A 14,525-nucleotide genomic window follows, 5' to 3' on the forward strand; every position below is an offset into this window, starting at 1 on the left:
AAAAACTGGGGAGGTGGTAAATAATACAAATACAAGTACATCCCTGTAAAGGGGGCAACCTTGTTTGAGTCCCAGGAGTAGGTGTCAAAGCGCCTCTTGTGGCACTTAACTTGGGTTGACAGCTAAGTGTAGGCCTGATGAAATTGGGCCCTAGTAGTCAATGGACAGAGTTAAACACAGTCAAATGAAAATGACAAACAGAGTAGAAAAATAGTACATACTGCATGAGGTTTCATCCGAGTTGTCTCCACAATGATCCATCAAGTCACACTTGTACGTCTGATCAATGCAGGCACGGTTTGTACATCTGAACTTAGAAGGAGGGCAAGAGTCTGTAATAGGAGGCAGGGCACAGTCTTGGAAGGTCAGATCGTCCAGAGCTATCTTCCCGTTGTAGTCGGCATTTCTTCCCTTGTACAGTTGAAGCTGTAATCAAGAATAAAAATAATAATAATAAAAAGTTCTTATACATGTGCAGCACATTTCACAATCACCGTCTCAATGCAGTTTTCATTAGTGCCCTGGTCATTGGGCCCAAAACATTCCTTAAACCTTTCTCAGCTCCCTGGGGAGTATAGAATACTGCCCTGAGCTGTCGTGGCACTCCAGTGGTTTTTTCATACACAACATCAACCTCTACCCTCGCAGGTACCCATTTATACCCCTGGGTGAAGAGAAGCAACTATAGTAAAGTATCTTGCTCAAGGACACATGTATGGATTTGGCTCAGGCTAACTTAGCCCCCCCGGCTGTTATAACAATATTGCGTGTGCTTTGTGTGAGCATTCACAGGGCTTCAGATAAGTGAACGGAGCCTGAAGCCAAAGCCAAAGCCAAAGTTTCAAAAAGGGCATAAGGCCGTATCCGAAACGGCGACTTCGGCTAAAGCTACGGCTAGATCGCGCGCGTCTGCCTATTCTTCAACACTGGTAGACGCGCTGATCTAGACGTAGCTGTAGCCGAAGTCGTCGTTTCGGACACGGCCTAAGAGTTCATTGTACCTGGTATGGATCCCTGCGTCGTCCAATGCTTATAGTCTGCAGTTTCCATCCGGCACCCTGATCACCTCCAATCTGCCACATCATCGTCTCTGTCTTGTCCATCATGTTAATCAAATACATTGACATGTCGCCAACTTTACTCCCGCTGAACACAAACCACATGTTCAGGATGCAGGTTGCCGAGGCAACGGCATAAACAGGGCTGACCAAGATGGCTCTCTGCTCCAAGGTGGCGAAGCCAGACGGGGCAATAAACAAATAAAAACCTGGAATAAATTCAGTAATGTTGGATCAGAACTTGACAGAAAAATCAGGAAGGGGCAATAAACTAATGAAAAACCTGAGATGCAGTCGGTAATATTTAGATCAGAATTTGACTGGGAAAATAGGATAATGACTTGTGAACAATCTAATTCGAAATAGAAATGACAAACAAAATGGCAATGTTGGACAGGCAATATACAAATAATGACAAGGGAAAAGAACAAATGGGCTATATTCACAGACAGACAGATAACTAATGACCAAGAAAAGTCCAATAAATAGGCCTAGTAGATCATTGAGAAACAAATGGGCAACAGTCACAGATAATGACTAATAAAAAATTTCACATACAGAATACAAATTAAAACACACTGGGGCTCATTCAGATTGTGACAGGGCATTATTCACAGGCAAAAATGATAAAGTGTACATACAGTATACATATAAATTCAAGCTAAGCTCACTCAGATTGCAATCACAATGTCAGTCAGGGCAATATATACAAATAATGACATGGAAGTGATAGATGATTGAGAAACCAATGGGCAATATTCTCAGAAAATGACCTGCAAGGAAAATATGCTAACAAGTACACAAATTAAAACATGCTGGGCTCACAATAATAGATAGATCTCTAATGAAAGGTGGAAAAATATACAAAAATATCAAAACAGCAATGCAACTTTTCAAGTACAACATAAAATCATGGAAGTAAAATCCAAAATGCAAGTATCAAAACATTTATCATGTAAAATGATCAAGATATCAAAATGTCGACAAAAATACAAATATGAAACAATTTATCAGTGACAATGTGAAAATATCAAAATGACAAGTTTATGCCACAGAATTCAAAATTGAATCAAGAGATACAGACCAGCTGAGGTGCCTTCTGAGTGGTCCTTCCTTGGGGCAAGGTTCGGTGTCGACGCAGTCATGTCTCCGTTTGATCTCGTCCAATCAAAGTTATTCAAAGCTGTTTCCTTGAAGCCGCACCAATCAGCTTCGAAGGTACATTGCTCAGCTGTGGAAGACAAATTTCAGTTTGAAAAACAGTTTCTACTAAACTGCTTTATTATGTTTAAACCTAGTCGAGCCGTAGTTTAATAGTTTTATAGGGGGTTCAATTAAATTCAATTCAATATTAGTTTATTTTCATATAAAAATACAAGACCAAATAAAAAGTCATAGACTAATGGCATTTGGTTAACAATAAAATTACATCAAAAATATATAGGGGAGAACAAATAAAACTTCATAGAGTGGGATTTAAAGAGAAGCCAGAAGTTTTGACCTGTGTTTTTACAATTGGAAAATTAACAGCGCAACTGATTGCTTTCAACACGTTAATTCACTTTGCAATTGCTTTCACATGAAGAATGAAGCTGGGTTTTGGAAAACATAAACAAGGTAAAAACCTATGGGAAAACATGTTACCATTCGGAATAGTAGGTTAATTTCTATCTATAATTATGCTAGTTACAAGTGAGATGGATGGAAAACCCGGCCCGAAACCCCCATGCACTTCAGAGAGTATAAAAACATTAGATGCAATGACTGAAAGAGGCAATGACTACTTGACTTGTTTGACAACTCTTTGGGTCAAGTTTCAGTGCAAGTAATGCTTTAGTACATGAGATGCATTATACATTGTAAGTTGTCAATAGAGGGCGGTATATAAGATGAGTGGAATACACGCAAAATCAGGCGAACAATGTATGCTACATTATTCATGTATGAAAATATGGGTTTTGAGGGTTTGTCGCTTAATTCTTATAAAACTTTATCCCTGGTAGGAGATTTTAAACTCTGAATAACTTACGGCAGTTCTTCTCGTCCAAGCCATTGTGGCACTGAGATTTGAAATCGCAGACTTGTTCCATCGGCAGACATTGAGGCGTCGTTCCCTTGGTGCACTGGAAGGGCATCTCCGGTGGGCAGTCATTGGGCACTGGTGTGGTTGCTATGGTAAACAAAGAAAGGAATTGGTCAAAATCTGAGATGAAATGTGTCAAAGTTGCCAGTTGCCCTTGTCATTACTTGATTACTTATGAAAAGGTGAGGTCTACTCCCCGCAAACCATCCACGAGCAGCCTCGATACCATGGGCAGCAAATTGTATCTATTGACCTGATTCACCTGGCGTCATCATTAGAACAATCTTGGATGCGCCATACTGGTGGGCAATGTCACTGTGCGTTCTTCAGTGAAGTGCGCACAGTGCAACGACACTGATTGGCTCCCAAGGGTGACTGCCTTGCGTGCACACTTGTTTAAAGAGTTTGTGCGAGTGAACGAGCAAGTATTGTGACGCGATTCCATTTAAAATGAATCTTGTTTTTGCATGGTCACCCTAAACTGCAAGCAGCTATACACAAGGTCAAAGAAGAACAGAGGGGACCAGTTGCTCTGTGACTCTTTTGCAGGTTAGCACATTTTATTGAACCAATTCCAGGGGTTATGAGCGAGCAAGCGTACTAAGAATAAAATGGCGCGGTGATATCAAACACTCCTGGAAACGAGGTTGATCCATGAGTAAAGGGGAGGATGTGAGTCACTGATTTCCTTCTTGTAGTTTGGAACATTTTTACGGGGCGAGGGGACAAGATACTTACTCATTGGAGCTGAAGTGGTTCCTACAACAGGGAAGTCTCCGCCTGTATAGATCTGACACTCCGGTGTGAAGGTAATATCATCCACAGCAATGTCACCAGACGTTACTCCTCCATTTGTAGTTGCACTCAGAACAACCTGGTAAGATTTTTAAAAAGTAAAACAAATCCCATTTCCAAACAGCGTGTGTCGAAAATATATATATTTGAAATTCTAGAGAGAGAAAGAAGATATTGTCGACAGCAATGTCACCAGACGAAACCATTTCATTTCTAGTGGTCCTCAGAACAACCTCAGTTGGTAGAGCTCCAGCATGTTAATCCGGGGGTTGAAGGCTCAAGTCCCACCCTACTCAATTTGTCTTTGTTCAACCCCTGATTATTTACAATTTACCAAGTCAGTTTCCGTTATGGATGTTAACTTAATTTTACAACATCATTACGGATAGGGAATTTGCAAATTTCAGCTCGGATCAAAGCTTGATAAATTGGAAAGGCCTTAACACTATGTGAACCTTTGTCTTGAAAATGGAGTTAAAATCTTCTTTTCTTCTTGAAATAGGTCTGGGATTGAATGAAGAGCAATCCCTGAAACCATGACGAGACCCACAGAGACCTTGATAAATGGTCTGGATGCTCTTTTTAAAAGTTGGTTTCAGGGAATTACCATTCCCTTAAAGCATTGTCAAAGATGGCTCCTTGAATTCCAACAAAATCCTGCACTTTCAAGGTGGTTTTACAGGAAAGATTTTCAGTGTGATGGAGAAGGGATACAGCTACGATTGAAGTAAATAGGATTAAAGTATCACTTTGTTGAAGGGCAATTGTTTACCTGGAAAGGTTTTCCGGTGATGAGTAACGAGAGGGAAGCTTTCTTCCACCACTCTAGATTCTCTCCTCTGATGGTCAGCTGTGGTGTTAGGTCTCCATTGACAGCCGTCCTGGTATAAACAACGATACTCCCGATCTTATCTCCCTTCATGTGGTAGAAGAATCGCATCTGTGGGTTTCAAATAGAAAAGGTTATTTAACAATATCAATGATACACGAAACCTTCATTGTAGTCAAATTTTCTTTGTTCAACCTTAAATCATCTAAAATTAACCCAGTTAGTTTTCTTTGTGGCTTATTATTTGATTTAAGAAATAAAAAGTCACCTTAAGGTGATCCCGTGGATGTTGCTTCCCCGGTTGAGTCGTAAAAAAAGAAACTGCCAACATAGGGCTAGAGAGGTTAGTTCGTAGAGCGCTGACACGTTAATCTAGAGGTCGTTGGTTCAAATTCCACTCTAGTCAATCTGTCTTTGTTCAACCCTTACTCATTTAAACTTACCCAGAAAGTTTTCCTTGTTTATTGTTTGATTTTTGACAGACTTACATGTACGGTGGCAGGTTTTTTTATACCACCAAATACTTTTGTTGTCTTTCCTTTGTCAAGTTAAGGTTTCATTGTGGCAACGATAGTTTGAAGGAAACAATTACTCGCAAAGCTAGAGAAAATCCAGAAAAACAATATCCAGGGTGGACATATAATTTTTTTTGAAAGACATTCTTACCGTGCATGCTTTTGTTGTCTGCATGGCCACACTATTGATCTGAGCACTGCGTCTGCGATTTGATGAAGGATCATATCCCATGTAGATAAAAGAACCTGTAAGACACATCACAAAACATACCAATCAACCTTTGACCTTAAAGCCATTATACACTTTCGGTACAGAATTTTTTTTTAAAGTTCACAGATTTACAAATAATTTACAGGCTTTACAGAAGGTAATGGTGAAAGACTTATTTTGAAATATTATTCCATGAAATGCTTAACTTTTTGAGAAAATATTAAAACAATATCAATTCTCGATAAACACATGTCATGACACGGCGAAACGTGGGGAAACAAGGGTGGGTTTTCCTGTTGTTTTCTCCCGACTCCGATGACCAATTGAGCCTAAATTTTCACAGGTTTGTTATTTTATATATAAGTTGTGATACACGAAGTGTGGGACTTGGACAATACTGTTTACCGACAGTGTACAATGCTTTAAGTTGAGGTCACAGTTTATCCACCTGGTTTACTAGTGGGTCTATTTTACTCAACCCCCAAAATCCCTGATTTTTCTGATCAGCATTCTTGCCTGACTTTTGCAGCAAAAATGCTCTGGTCAGTTTTCCTGACCAAGTGACCTGCCACTCCATGATCCTGAGGTTACCATCCGGCCAAGTCCATCTGGTTGGTTATTTTAGCTTATGAAATTACAACCCCCCCCTCTCAAGCCCAAAGGATCTTGCTACTCTTCTTGACCTATCAACATACCAGTCCATGATCCTGTGGTGTGGTCACCGTCCGGCCCAGTCCATCCGGCTGGTTTTGTCGTCGGTCTCTTCCAGTCGATCAATCCAGACGACATTTGTTCCCAGTTGCAGAAGCCCTGATCAAAATTGCAGCGTGTGTATTCACCTATAAAATAACATTGCAAGCAGAACAACAGAGTATAAACCTAGGTACTACAGAATGTTTCAGTTAACGACACAACCATGAGAATCCAAAACCAAAGCTAAAAAACTTCTGCAAGACTCTTTTTTTTCTGGGTCGATGCAGCACAACAGTTGGTATGGACCATGACTCGCCTCGAAATAACTCCTGGCACCCACAACAATTAAAGTGGTGCCCTGTGCTTTTGCTGTGGTGCCCTTTGCAAGGTTCCAATACAAATTCACTTTTTCCTCGTAGAAGTGCCCCTTATTAGAGAAAAATTGCTGTGCCCCTTCAAGAACGAAGTTTAAGGCCTGCAATTACATATCAGAACATCGATTTGCCACAAAAGAAAAGAGTAAATACAGTCAGGTGTCTTGCCCAAGTTTCATCACCAGGGGCTGATTTCACAAACAGCTAAGGTTAATCTTAAAAGGAATGTTACAGAATTGGTAAGAAACAAAAATCATGAAGATCACAGATTTACTTAAAACTTACACGATCTAATGATGATGATAGTAGAAAACATCCCTTGAAATATTTCTGTCTGAAATGTTATATTTGATGAGGAATAAATAATCTACTTTATCGCTCAGTGAGCGTTTTTTTTTTATTTTAATTTTGACATCAATGCAATACAAAATTGGTAATCGGTTTTTCACTTTTCTCTCGTGACCTAGAGATGGCCGATCGATCTCAAACTTCTAGGTGTGTCAGTTTATGTATATGACAGATTACATAAAGTGCTTACTGCCAACAACTGTTTTGTTAACAAAAAGCAATTCTGTAATGTTCCTTTAACTGCAAATTAATCGTAGTTGCTAATGAAAGTGTGATGTCAAAATACAAATCACAAATGGTTTTACTGACAACTCATCCTACGATGAATCTTCATGCTTCGTGAAATCGAACCCAGATACTGACATGACTGAACTATACACTGAGTAATAAATATAAGGAAAACAAATTATAAATAAACAAATAAAATCTTACCACAAACATTATCTGCCTCGTCCGATCCGTCGCAGCAATCATTTTGGAAATCACATTTTGCTGATGACGGATAGCAGTGGTTAGAGGTACATTTTTCATGCTGAGGTGGGCAGGAATCTAAGAATGATAACTCGTATCCACAGTTATCAAAGCGGAGATCGTCGATGGCAAAACCGGACTGTGGGGTGTCGGAAGTGTCTTCAAACTCAAGGAGTACCTATAAAAAACAAAAATATAATATAGTATAGCGACGGTATCCACGAAAGTGCTCTGGCGCTTGGTCTAATAATAATGTTGTCCACGACACCCTTACTGTATAGGTAAAACCTAAGAATATTATTGCAATTTTATTAATAATATTATTACAATTTTGTTATCATTTTTAATATCATTTTCTCAAAATGACCACTGTACCTGGAAGTCGTTGAGGCAACTTGGAATGTCCGCCTGCTGTAGATTCCAATTATTGTACTGACCGACATTATCAGACAGTTTGGAGAGCAGACGTTGCGTCAAGCCATACTTGATCGAGATTGAAATCTCGCCATACTTTGGTCCGAACATGTAGTAGTACATTCGGAACTTGCAGCCCGTGCCGGCGAGATGGTAGGTCTCCGAAACCATCTTGGCCTTCTGGGTTTTCTGTGAGATGGTGCCGTCAATGTACATGTAGACACCTGTATGTGTTTGGAAGGAGAAAATAGAATTAGTTTTTGCAACCAAAAGGAGCTATGGTATAAATGCAAAAACAGTGTTAAGGGTCTGATAGTGAAGGATCTGGTTGCTTTAAATGCAATCTATGGGAAAATTAGAACAGGATAAGACCAGTTAACACTGGCAAGAACTTGATCAAAGCTCAACAGTATGTGATATTTTTATCCCTAGTTGCTGATAATTTCACAGGCAAAAAACATTGTTAATGGCCCGACGTTTTGACCATAGCAGAGTCTTTCTCGAAGGCCAACAATTTTTGTTTTGAAGGATATGGGGAGGGAATAAGAGATAAAGCAGGGGAGGTGAACAAAAATATTAAATAAATGACAACAAAATGTCTGATTTTTATGTGTCAGTATGAGATTTCAGATGCTTATCACCATGATCACAGATCGAAATTGACCCAGAGCTGTCAACATTTGCATCTTGCAACCAGGGAGACTTCATACAACAGTCAGGGAGATATTTAGAATTACATTCAACAAAACAGAGACAAAGTTTCCATAATCAAGGAGACTTTCAAATTAGTCCATCAGAACATGGAAAGATTGGTTTATTGTCAGGGAACTTTCTTGGCAGATCTGCTTGACCTACCTGGTCTGTTGAGCGCTGTGTGGTCGTTGACAGGTCCACCAAAGTCACTGGATTGACTCTCATTGTGGAACTTCAAGCTGACGTCACCGAACTGTCTCCAACTGCATGATGTTTGATCCTCAAAGTTACAAACAGCCGCTGGAAAACATTTCAAAGTCGGAAATCTTAGCGAGAGATGCTCAGCAAATACAAAATTAACAGGGAATCAGTTACAAACTTGAGAGGGCATATTGAGGGCAATGCCATTTTCATTTTGCAAAGGGCACTTCCATTAGAAAACCTGTAAGTCTATGGGAAGATCTGTAAGTCCATGAGGGGGGCACCAAGGCATAGATCAGGGACAACAGAGATCATGGTCTCTGTGGCCTGCATTAAAATCCAGGCTTGGTGCATGGTATTTTGGCTAGTAATTTATCAACAAGCAAATAGTCCACAAACCTATAATCACTATACATTCAATGAGCTTTGACCTTAGCTGCAACATCACGGACCAATCTCCCTCTCAATATCAGTCAAGGTACCTAGCTGACTCATTCAAATCTTTATTAGGCTAAAGACTCATCTCTTTGTAACTAAAAGTTAATGTGCTTAGAAACACAAGGATTAAGCGCTCTATAATAAATGTTATTATTATTATTATTATTATTATTAATCTTGGCTTCAATAACAGAAATCTAAAAAAATTAATATCAATACTTACAACAATCTTTTTCATCCGACCCATCCGTGCAGTCATGAACGAAGTTACAGTAAAGGTCATGACCTATACAGGCTCCGTTGTCACATCGGAATTGGTTCTCTTCACAGTCAGGATGAGCTGCGAAATACAATAAGATGGTCAAGTATTAAAAGAAAGGAATAATTGTAATACAAGATACCATTAAAGGAAAGCTCCATTTAAGAATTTCCGAGTTGGGTGACAAAAACTTTGAAAGTATAGACCCCTTGCAATATGCAAAATCTCCGAAAACAAAATGGCCACATAACTGAATACAAATCTCAGGATGTTCTCATCTTTAAACTGTGGCTGTGCCGAGATGTAGCACAAAGAGCTACTCCAGTAGCTTTTTCCCTCGTACTGCATCTCTTTGGAACTCCTTGCCTGGTGCATGTTTCCCTTCATCCTATGATCTGCCATCTTTTAAGAGGAATATGAATTCCTACCTTCAGCTCCACTGAGTTTCTGCATGTCTATGTTTTCTTCCTTGTAGGTAACCTAGAGTGGCTTTTAGCCTTGTTTTGGGCGACTTGCATAAAAAAAAAAAAACGTTTATCAGTTAACTCACTTGTTGGTACTGCATGATCAGGGAGAGAGTTTGTTGGGTCAACTCGGCAAGCCTTAGTGAAGGAGATGTCATCAATGGCAATGTTCTCACCAGGAGGCACTGTACTGGACGAGGTCACCTCAAATACAGCCTAAGATATGAAATAAAATATAATTAACTAATGGGAGCCTTTTGGACGGTCCTTATTCACAGTACTGTGCATGCTCAGACCTATGCGCACAATACCGAGCATGTGCAGGCATGCTCAGAGCTAGAAAAAGGACCATTAATCTCAACCTCGCTACCATGGGCAGCGCGCCGTATCACCCGCTAGCTCTGCGTACGGCTCTAACCCCTGGGAGGGAACTCCGATCCGTGTCTTTGATTGGCTACCATATACGCGCAAAATTTTAAAAGCTATGCGTCTCCAAAAAGCTCTATATGCCGAAACTTGTGCGTAATCAAGATGTACGTTCACTTTTTTAGTCACGCAACACTGAACGCCAAGGCAAGGTTATGACTTTTATTACACACAGCGCATCCAGCGTGTGCGCGATTAACACCCGTCACAGAACGGATCAACCACAGGACTAATTGTAATATCCCTCATATTTGGATATTTTGGAGTTACACTTCCAGGGGTTATGATCGAGTAAGGCATGCTGGGAAAAAAATGGCGCGGCGAGAGCGATCACCCCTGGGAACGAGGTTGCATTAGTCTCCCATTGATTATGGCTTCTTATATAGCACTCAAATCCATCACTCAGTGAATCTGAAGATGCTTCAACACTCAGTGTTTCCTACATCAAATCCATCACTCAGTGAATCTGAAGATGCTTCAACACTCAGTGTTTCCTACATCAAATCCATCACTCAGTGAATCTGAAGATGCTTCAACACTCAGTGTTTCCTACATGCTATTGTGTAGCAGTGAATCTGAAGATGCTTCAACACTCAGTGTTTCCTACATCAAATCCATCACTCAGTGAATCTGAAGATGCTTCAACACTCAGTGTTTCCTACATCAAATCCATCACTCAGTGAATCTGAAGATGCTTCAACACTCAGTGTTTCCTACATCAAATCCATCACTCAGTGAATCTGAAGATGCTTCAACACTCAGTGTTTCCTACATGCTATTGTGTAGCAGTGAATCTGAAGATGCTTCAACACTCAGTGTTTCCTACATGATATTGTGTAGCAGTGAATCTGAAGATGCTTCAACACTCAGTGTTTCCTACATCAAATCCATCACTCAGTGAATCTGAAGATGCTTCAACACTCAGTGTTTCCTACATCAAATCCATCACTCAGTGAATCTGAAGATGCTTCAACACTCAGTGTTTCCTACATGATATTGTGTAGCTCAGTTTTTAAAATATGAGACTTATTCCTTTACATAGCATCATTTATTAATGGTTTACAAAGTAGTGTGGTACAATATGCTGCCAATCAAACCAGGAACACCGCGCCGAACCCCTTCTCTTTTTTATAAGTGCACTGGGTTCTTTTGTGTAAATTACACAGCCACAGGCATGACAGGACCGACGGCTTTATGTCCATTTGTAGGACGCAGCAATAATGGTTAAAGGTCATGCTTTTAAGGACACAAGTGTAACGATTAGAACTCAAACCTACACTCTGCTGAATAGAAACATCAGCTTGAGTCTGATGTTCTTATCCACTCGGCCACGCCACGCCACAAGAAACAAGAAACACTAACCTGGAATTTGGCTCCTATCTTGATGTCCTGCTCCGCTCGTATCCATCCATCTTGAGTAACTTCTTCTACTTTGAAGACCGTTGTCGGTTCGTCCAGAGTTGAGAAACGGGCTCGAACCTTCAACATGTTGACTCCCTTTCCGTACATCCTGTACCAGAATCGCACCTTGACAAGAAAAAGAAAAAAAGAGTTACATATTTTAAAATATTTTTCCAACCTTGGGTGGTTGACTTGGCATTGTGGTAACTTTCCTCGCCGTCCACCTCTAGGACACCGGTTAGAATTACCCGGGGACACTTCATGTACATGGATTGGGTTTTCAGTCCGCACCTGACTGCGTGGGTTTTCCCTGGAATAAATCTCTGGGGTTTTCCTCCCACATCTAGAGCTGAAACTTCCGTCTTTGATTTCTCTCCATTCGGTATTTGGCTAGTATAGTGATTAAGTTCCCCTTTCTATGAGTCATTGCCTTCACATGAAATGACATGAAGGAAATTAAATTTTGTTTTCCTTTTTTTTGTAGACGTTTTCGAAACTGCAGAAAGTGGAATGACAGATGCTGTAAAAAAGTATATTAATTTCATACCCGCTGCCAAAACATAGGATTCGAACTGCCTCTAGCTCCTGGGCAACCTCGGTAGTCTAGTTGGTAAGACACTGCTCTAGAATTGCAAGGGTCGTGGGTTCGAATCCCACCCGAGTAACATACCTTTGATATTTTTTTACAGGACTCAGAAAGTACTGAGTATACAGCGCTAACACACATCGGTGTATGGGTAAAAACCAAAACTAAAATTTCATATCACTTAACACGAAGAAAATGTGCTCTTTAAAACATGCATCTCACTTCAAGATTTGGTTTGGGTGAAACATTGTTTTTGCCAGTGAAAGACTGATATTTCAAAGATTGTTTTAACTCACAATGCAAGATCCATCTATTGGTGGCTTCATGAAAACTACACTGTTGAGCTGAGCCAGCTTACCATCCACCTTATCAGCAACGTAAGCAAAGCTTCCTGGAAACAAAAGAGTAAGACAATTTTTGTTTAAGTCGGCACGTAAATCCAGAGGCTAAAAAGGTTCCAATTCTGCTCCAATAAACTTTGTTCAACTAAGAGAGTTTCGGGTAACACCATGTGAATATCTCTTTCAAGAAGTGTTGGTTCTGAAAAGAACCGGAACCGGTTTTCAAAGTTTCAAATCCTACTCTTTATACAACCCAAAGTTACTTAAACTTTACCAGTCCCTTGTGGTTTATTTTTCTCTCAACACGGCCAAGTCATAGAAGTAGGCCTACAGGCCAGACAACGACTGTTGGCAATATGATACTTCTTATTGATGACAGCGGAAGAGTCACAGTAAAACCGGCGAGCAAAACTCAGGAATTTTGGCTAATGGGAAATTAATGTTATGAAGTGGGCGACTATCCTTATACCTTGTAGGGTGTTAGTGGTGTGATCAGGGAACCCAGTCTGGGTTCCTTTGTCCAACACCCAGTCAAGATCATCCTTTGTGGATTGTAGTTACACTTACCGGCGAGAAAAACTCAGAAAGTTTGGCTAATGGGAAATTAATGTAATGAAGTGGGCGACTATCCTTATACCTTGTAGGGTGTTAGTGGTGTGATCAGGGAACCCGGTCTGGGTTCCTTTGTCCAACACCCAGTCAAGATCATCTGTTGTGGACTGTTTGTAGTTACACATTCCAGACTCGAAATCACATCTTTCTACGTAGGCATCTGCTGAGTGAAAAACAGGAGATTATCAATTAGATATATCAGTATGAGTATGATGTTAATTTTGGTTTTTACCCATACACGGATGTGTGTTAAAAACCAAAATTAATATTCTTTATCCCCGATGCAAATTTAACATCTATTATATCGTTGCGGTGCCCGCTGCCAAAACATAGGATTCGAACTGCCTCTAGCTACCAGGCAACCTCGGTAGTCTAGTTGGTAAGACACTGCTCTAGAATTGCAAGGGTCGTGGGTTCGAATCCCACCCGAGTAACATGTCTGTGAAATTTTTTCACAGGACTCGGGAAAGTACTGAGTAAACAGTGCTAACACACATCGGTGTGTAGGTAAAAACCAAAATTAATATTCTTTATCCCCGATGCAAATTTAACATCTATTATATGAATATGATGGTTGATTGAAAACAAATTATTAACTCACTGGCTACCTTTGGGATAAGTCTCGATTTCCCCTTGTGATTATATTCTGTGAGAACACACTCAAATGCATACAATATTTGCATTTTTTTCCCGAAGCGAATTTAACATCTATTAAGATAGCTTTATTCAATGAAATTTTGTGTCTCTTGCTTGGTGTTTTAACTAAAATTAAGCGATGAAAAAAATACAAAGGTAATATACTTTTTACAATAATTAGGAAGGCTTAATAAAATTCCGATAAGACTTGAGGCTTTGCATGGTGGAAAAAATACTAAGAAAGTAAGATCTGCGTTGACACCTGGGCCCAATTTCATAGAGCTGCTAAGCACAAAAATTTGCTGAGCATGAAATTTCTTCCTTGATAAAAAATAGGATTACCAATCAATTGTCCATGTGATTTTCAGGATAAGCAAACAACAGCTAAATACCAGTAACAAGCAATATGCAACAAATGTAAATTTGGTTGGTAAACCTGTTTTTGCCATGGAAGAAATTTCATGCTAAGCAAAATTGTGTGCTGAGCAGCTCTATGAAATTGGGCCTAGGTAAAAATCTCTTTTGTGAGTAATAGTGTCTCTGGGTTGAGCCGTTTTGTTCTGCTTGACGTTGTAATCACTTTGCTCTGACCATCTTCTGGAGAATAAAGGTAAGACCTTATCCGAATTGGTGGCTACGGCTGCGGCTGCGTTGCCAGGGAAGATGCTAAGGGCGTC

At 40.0% G+C, this 14,525-nt stretch overlaps 1 protein-coding gene across 1 annotated transcript in view; it reads right to left on the reverse strand.

Moving 5' to 3' along the window:
* Nucleotides 1–14,525, reverse strand: part of LOC117299539 (MAM and LDL-receptor class A domain-containing protein 1-like) — a 99,860-nt gene that overhangs the window by 25,765 nt on the left and 59,570 nt on the right. Inside the window, exons 76-92 of the mRNA XM_033783086.1 lie at nt 13,227–13,372; nt 13,070–13,142; nt 12,556–12,650; nt 11,635–11,799; nt 9,933–10,062; nt 9,347–9,463; nt 8,647–8,784; nt 7,753–8,015; nt 7,339–7,555; nt 6,187–6,330; nt 5,432–5,526; nt 4,709–4,876; nt 3,880–4,015; nt 3,088–3,228; nt 2,143–2,289; nt 1,002–1,267; nt 222–426 (exon numbers count right to left, since the gene is read on the reverse strand). Coding sequence (XP_033638977.1) covers nt 222–426; nt 1,002–1,267; nt 2,143–2,289; nt 3,088–3,228; nt 3,880–4,015; nt 4,709–4,876; nt 5,432–5,526; nt 6,187–6,330; nt 7,339–7,555; nt 7,753–8,015; nt 8,647–8,784; nt 9,347–9,463; nt 9,933–10,062; nt 11,635–11,799; nt 12,556–12,650; nt 13,070–13,142; nt 13,227–13,372 — 2,646 coding nt within the window. The remainder of the gene's footprint in view (nt 1–221; nt 427–1,001; nt 1,268–2,142; nt 2,290–3,087; nt 3,229–3,879; nt 4,016–4,708; nt 4,877–5,431; nt 5,527–6,186; nt 6,331–7,338; nt 7,556–7,752; nt 8,016–8,646; nt 8,785–9,346; nt 9,464–9,932; nt 10,063–11,634; nt 11,800–12,555; nt 12,651–13,069; nt 13,143–13,226; nt 13,373–14,525) is intronic.

The sequence above is a fragment of the Asterias rubens genome, chromosome 14, assembly GCF_902459465.1.
Source record: "Asterias rubens chromosome 14, eAstRub1.3, whole genome shotgun sequence".
Lineage (NCBI taxonomy): Eukaryota > Metazoa > Echinodermata > Asteroidea > Forcipulatida > Asteriidae > Asterias > Asterias rubens.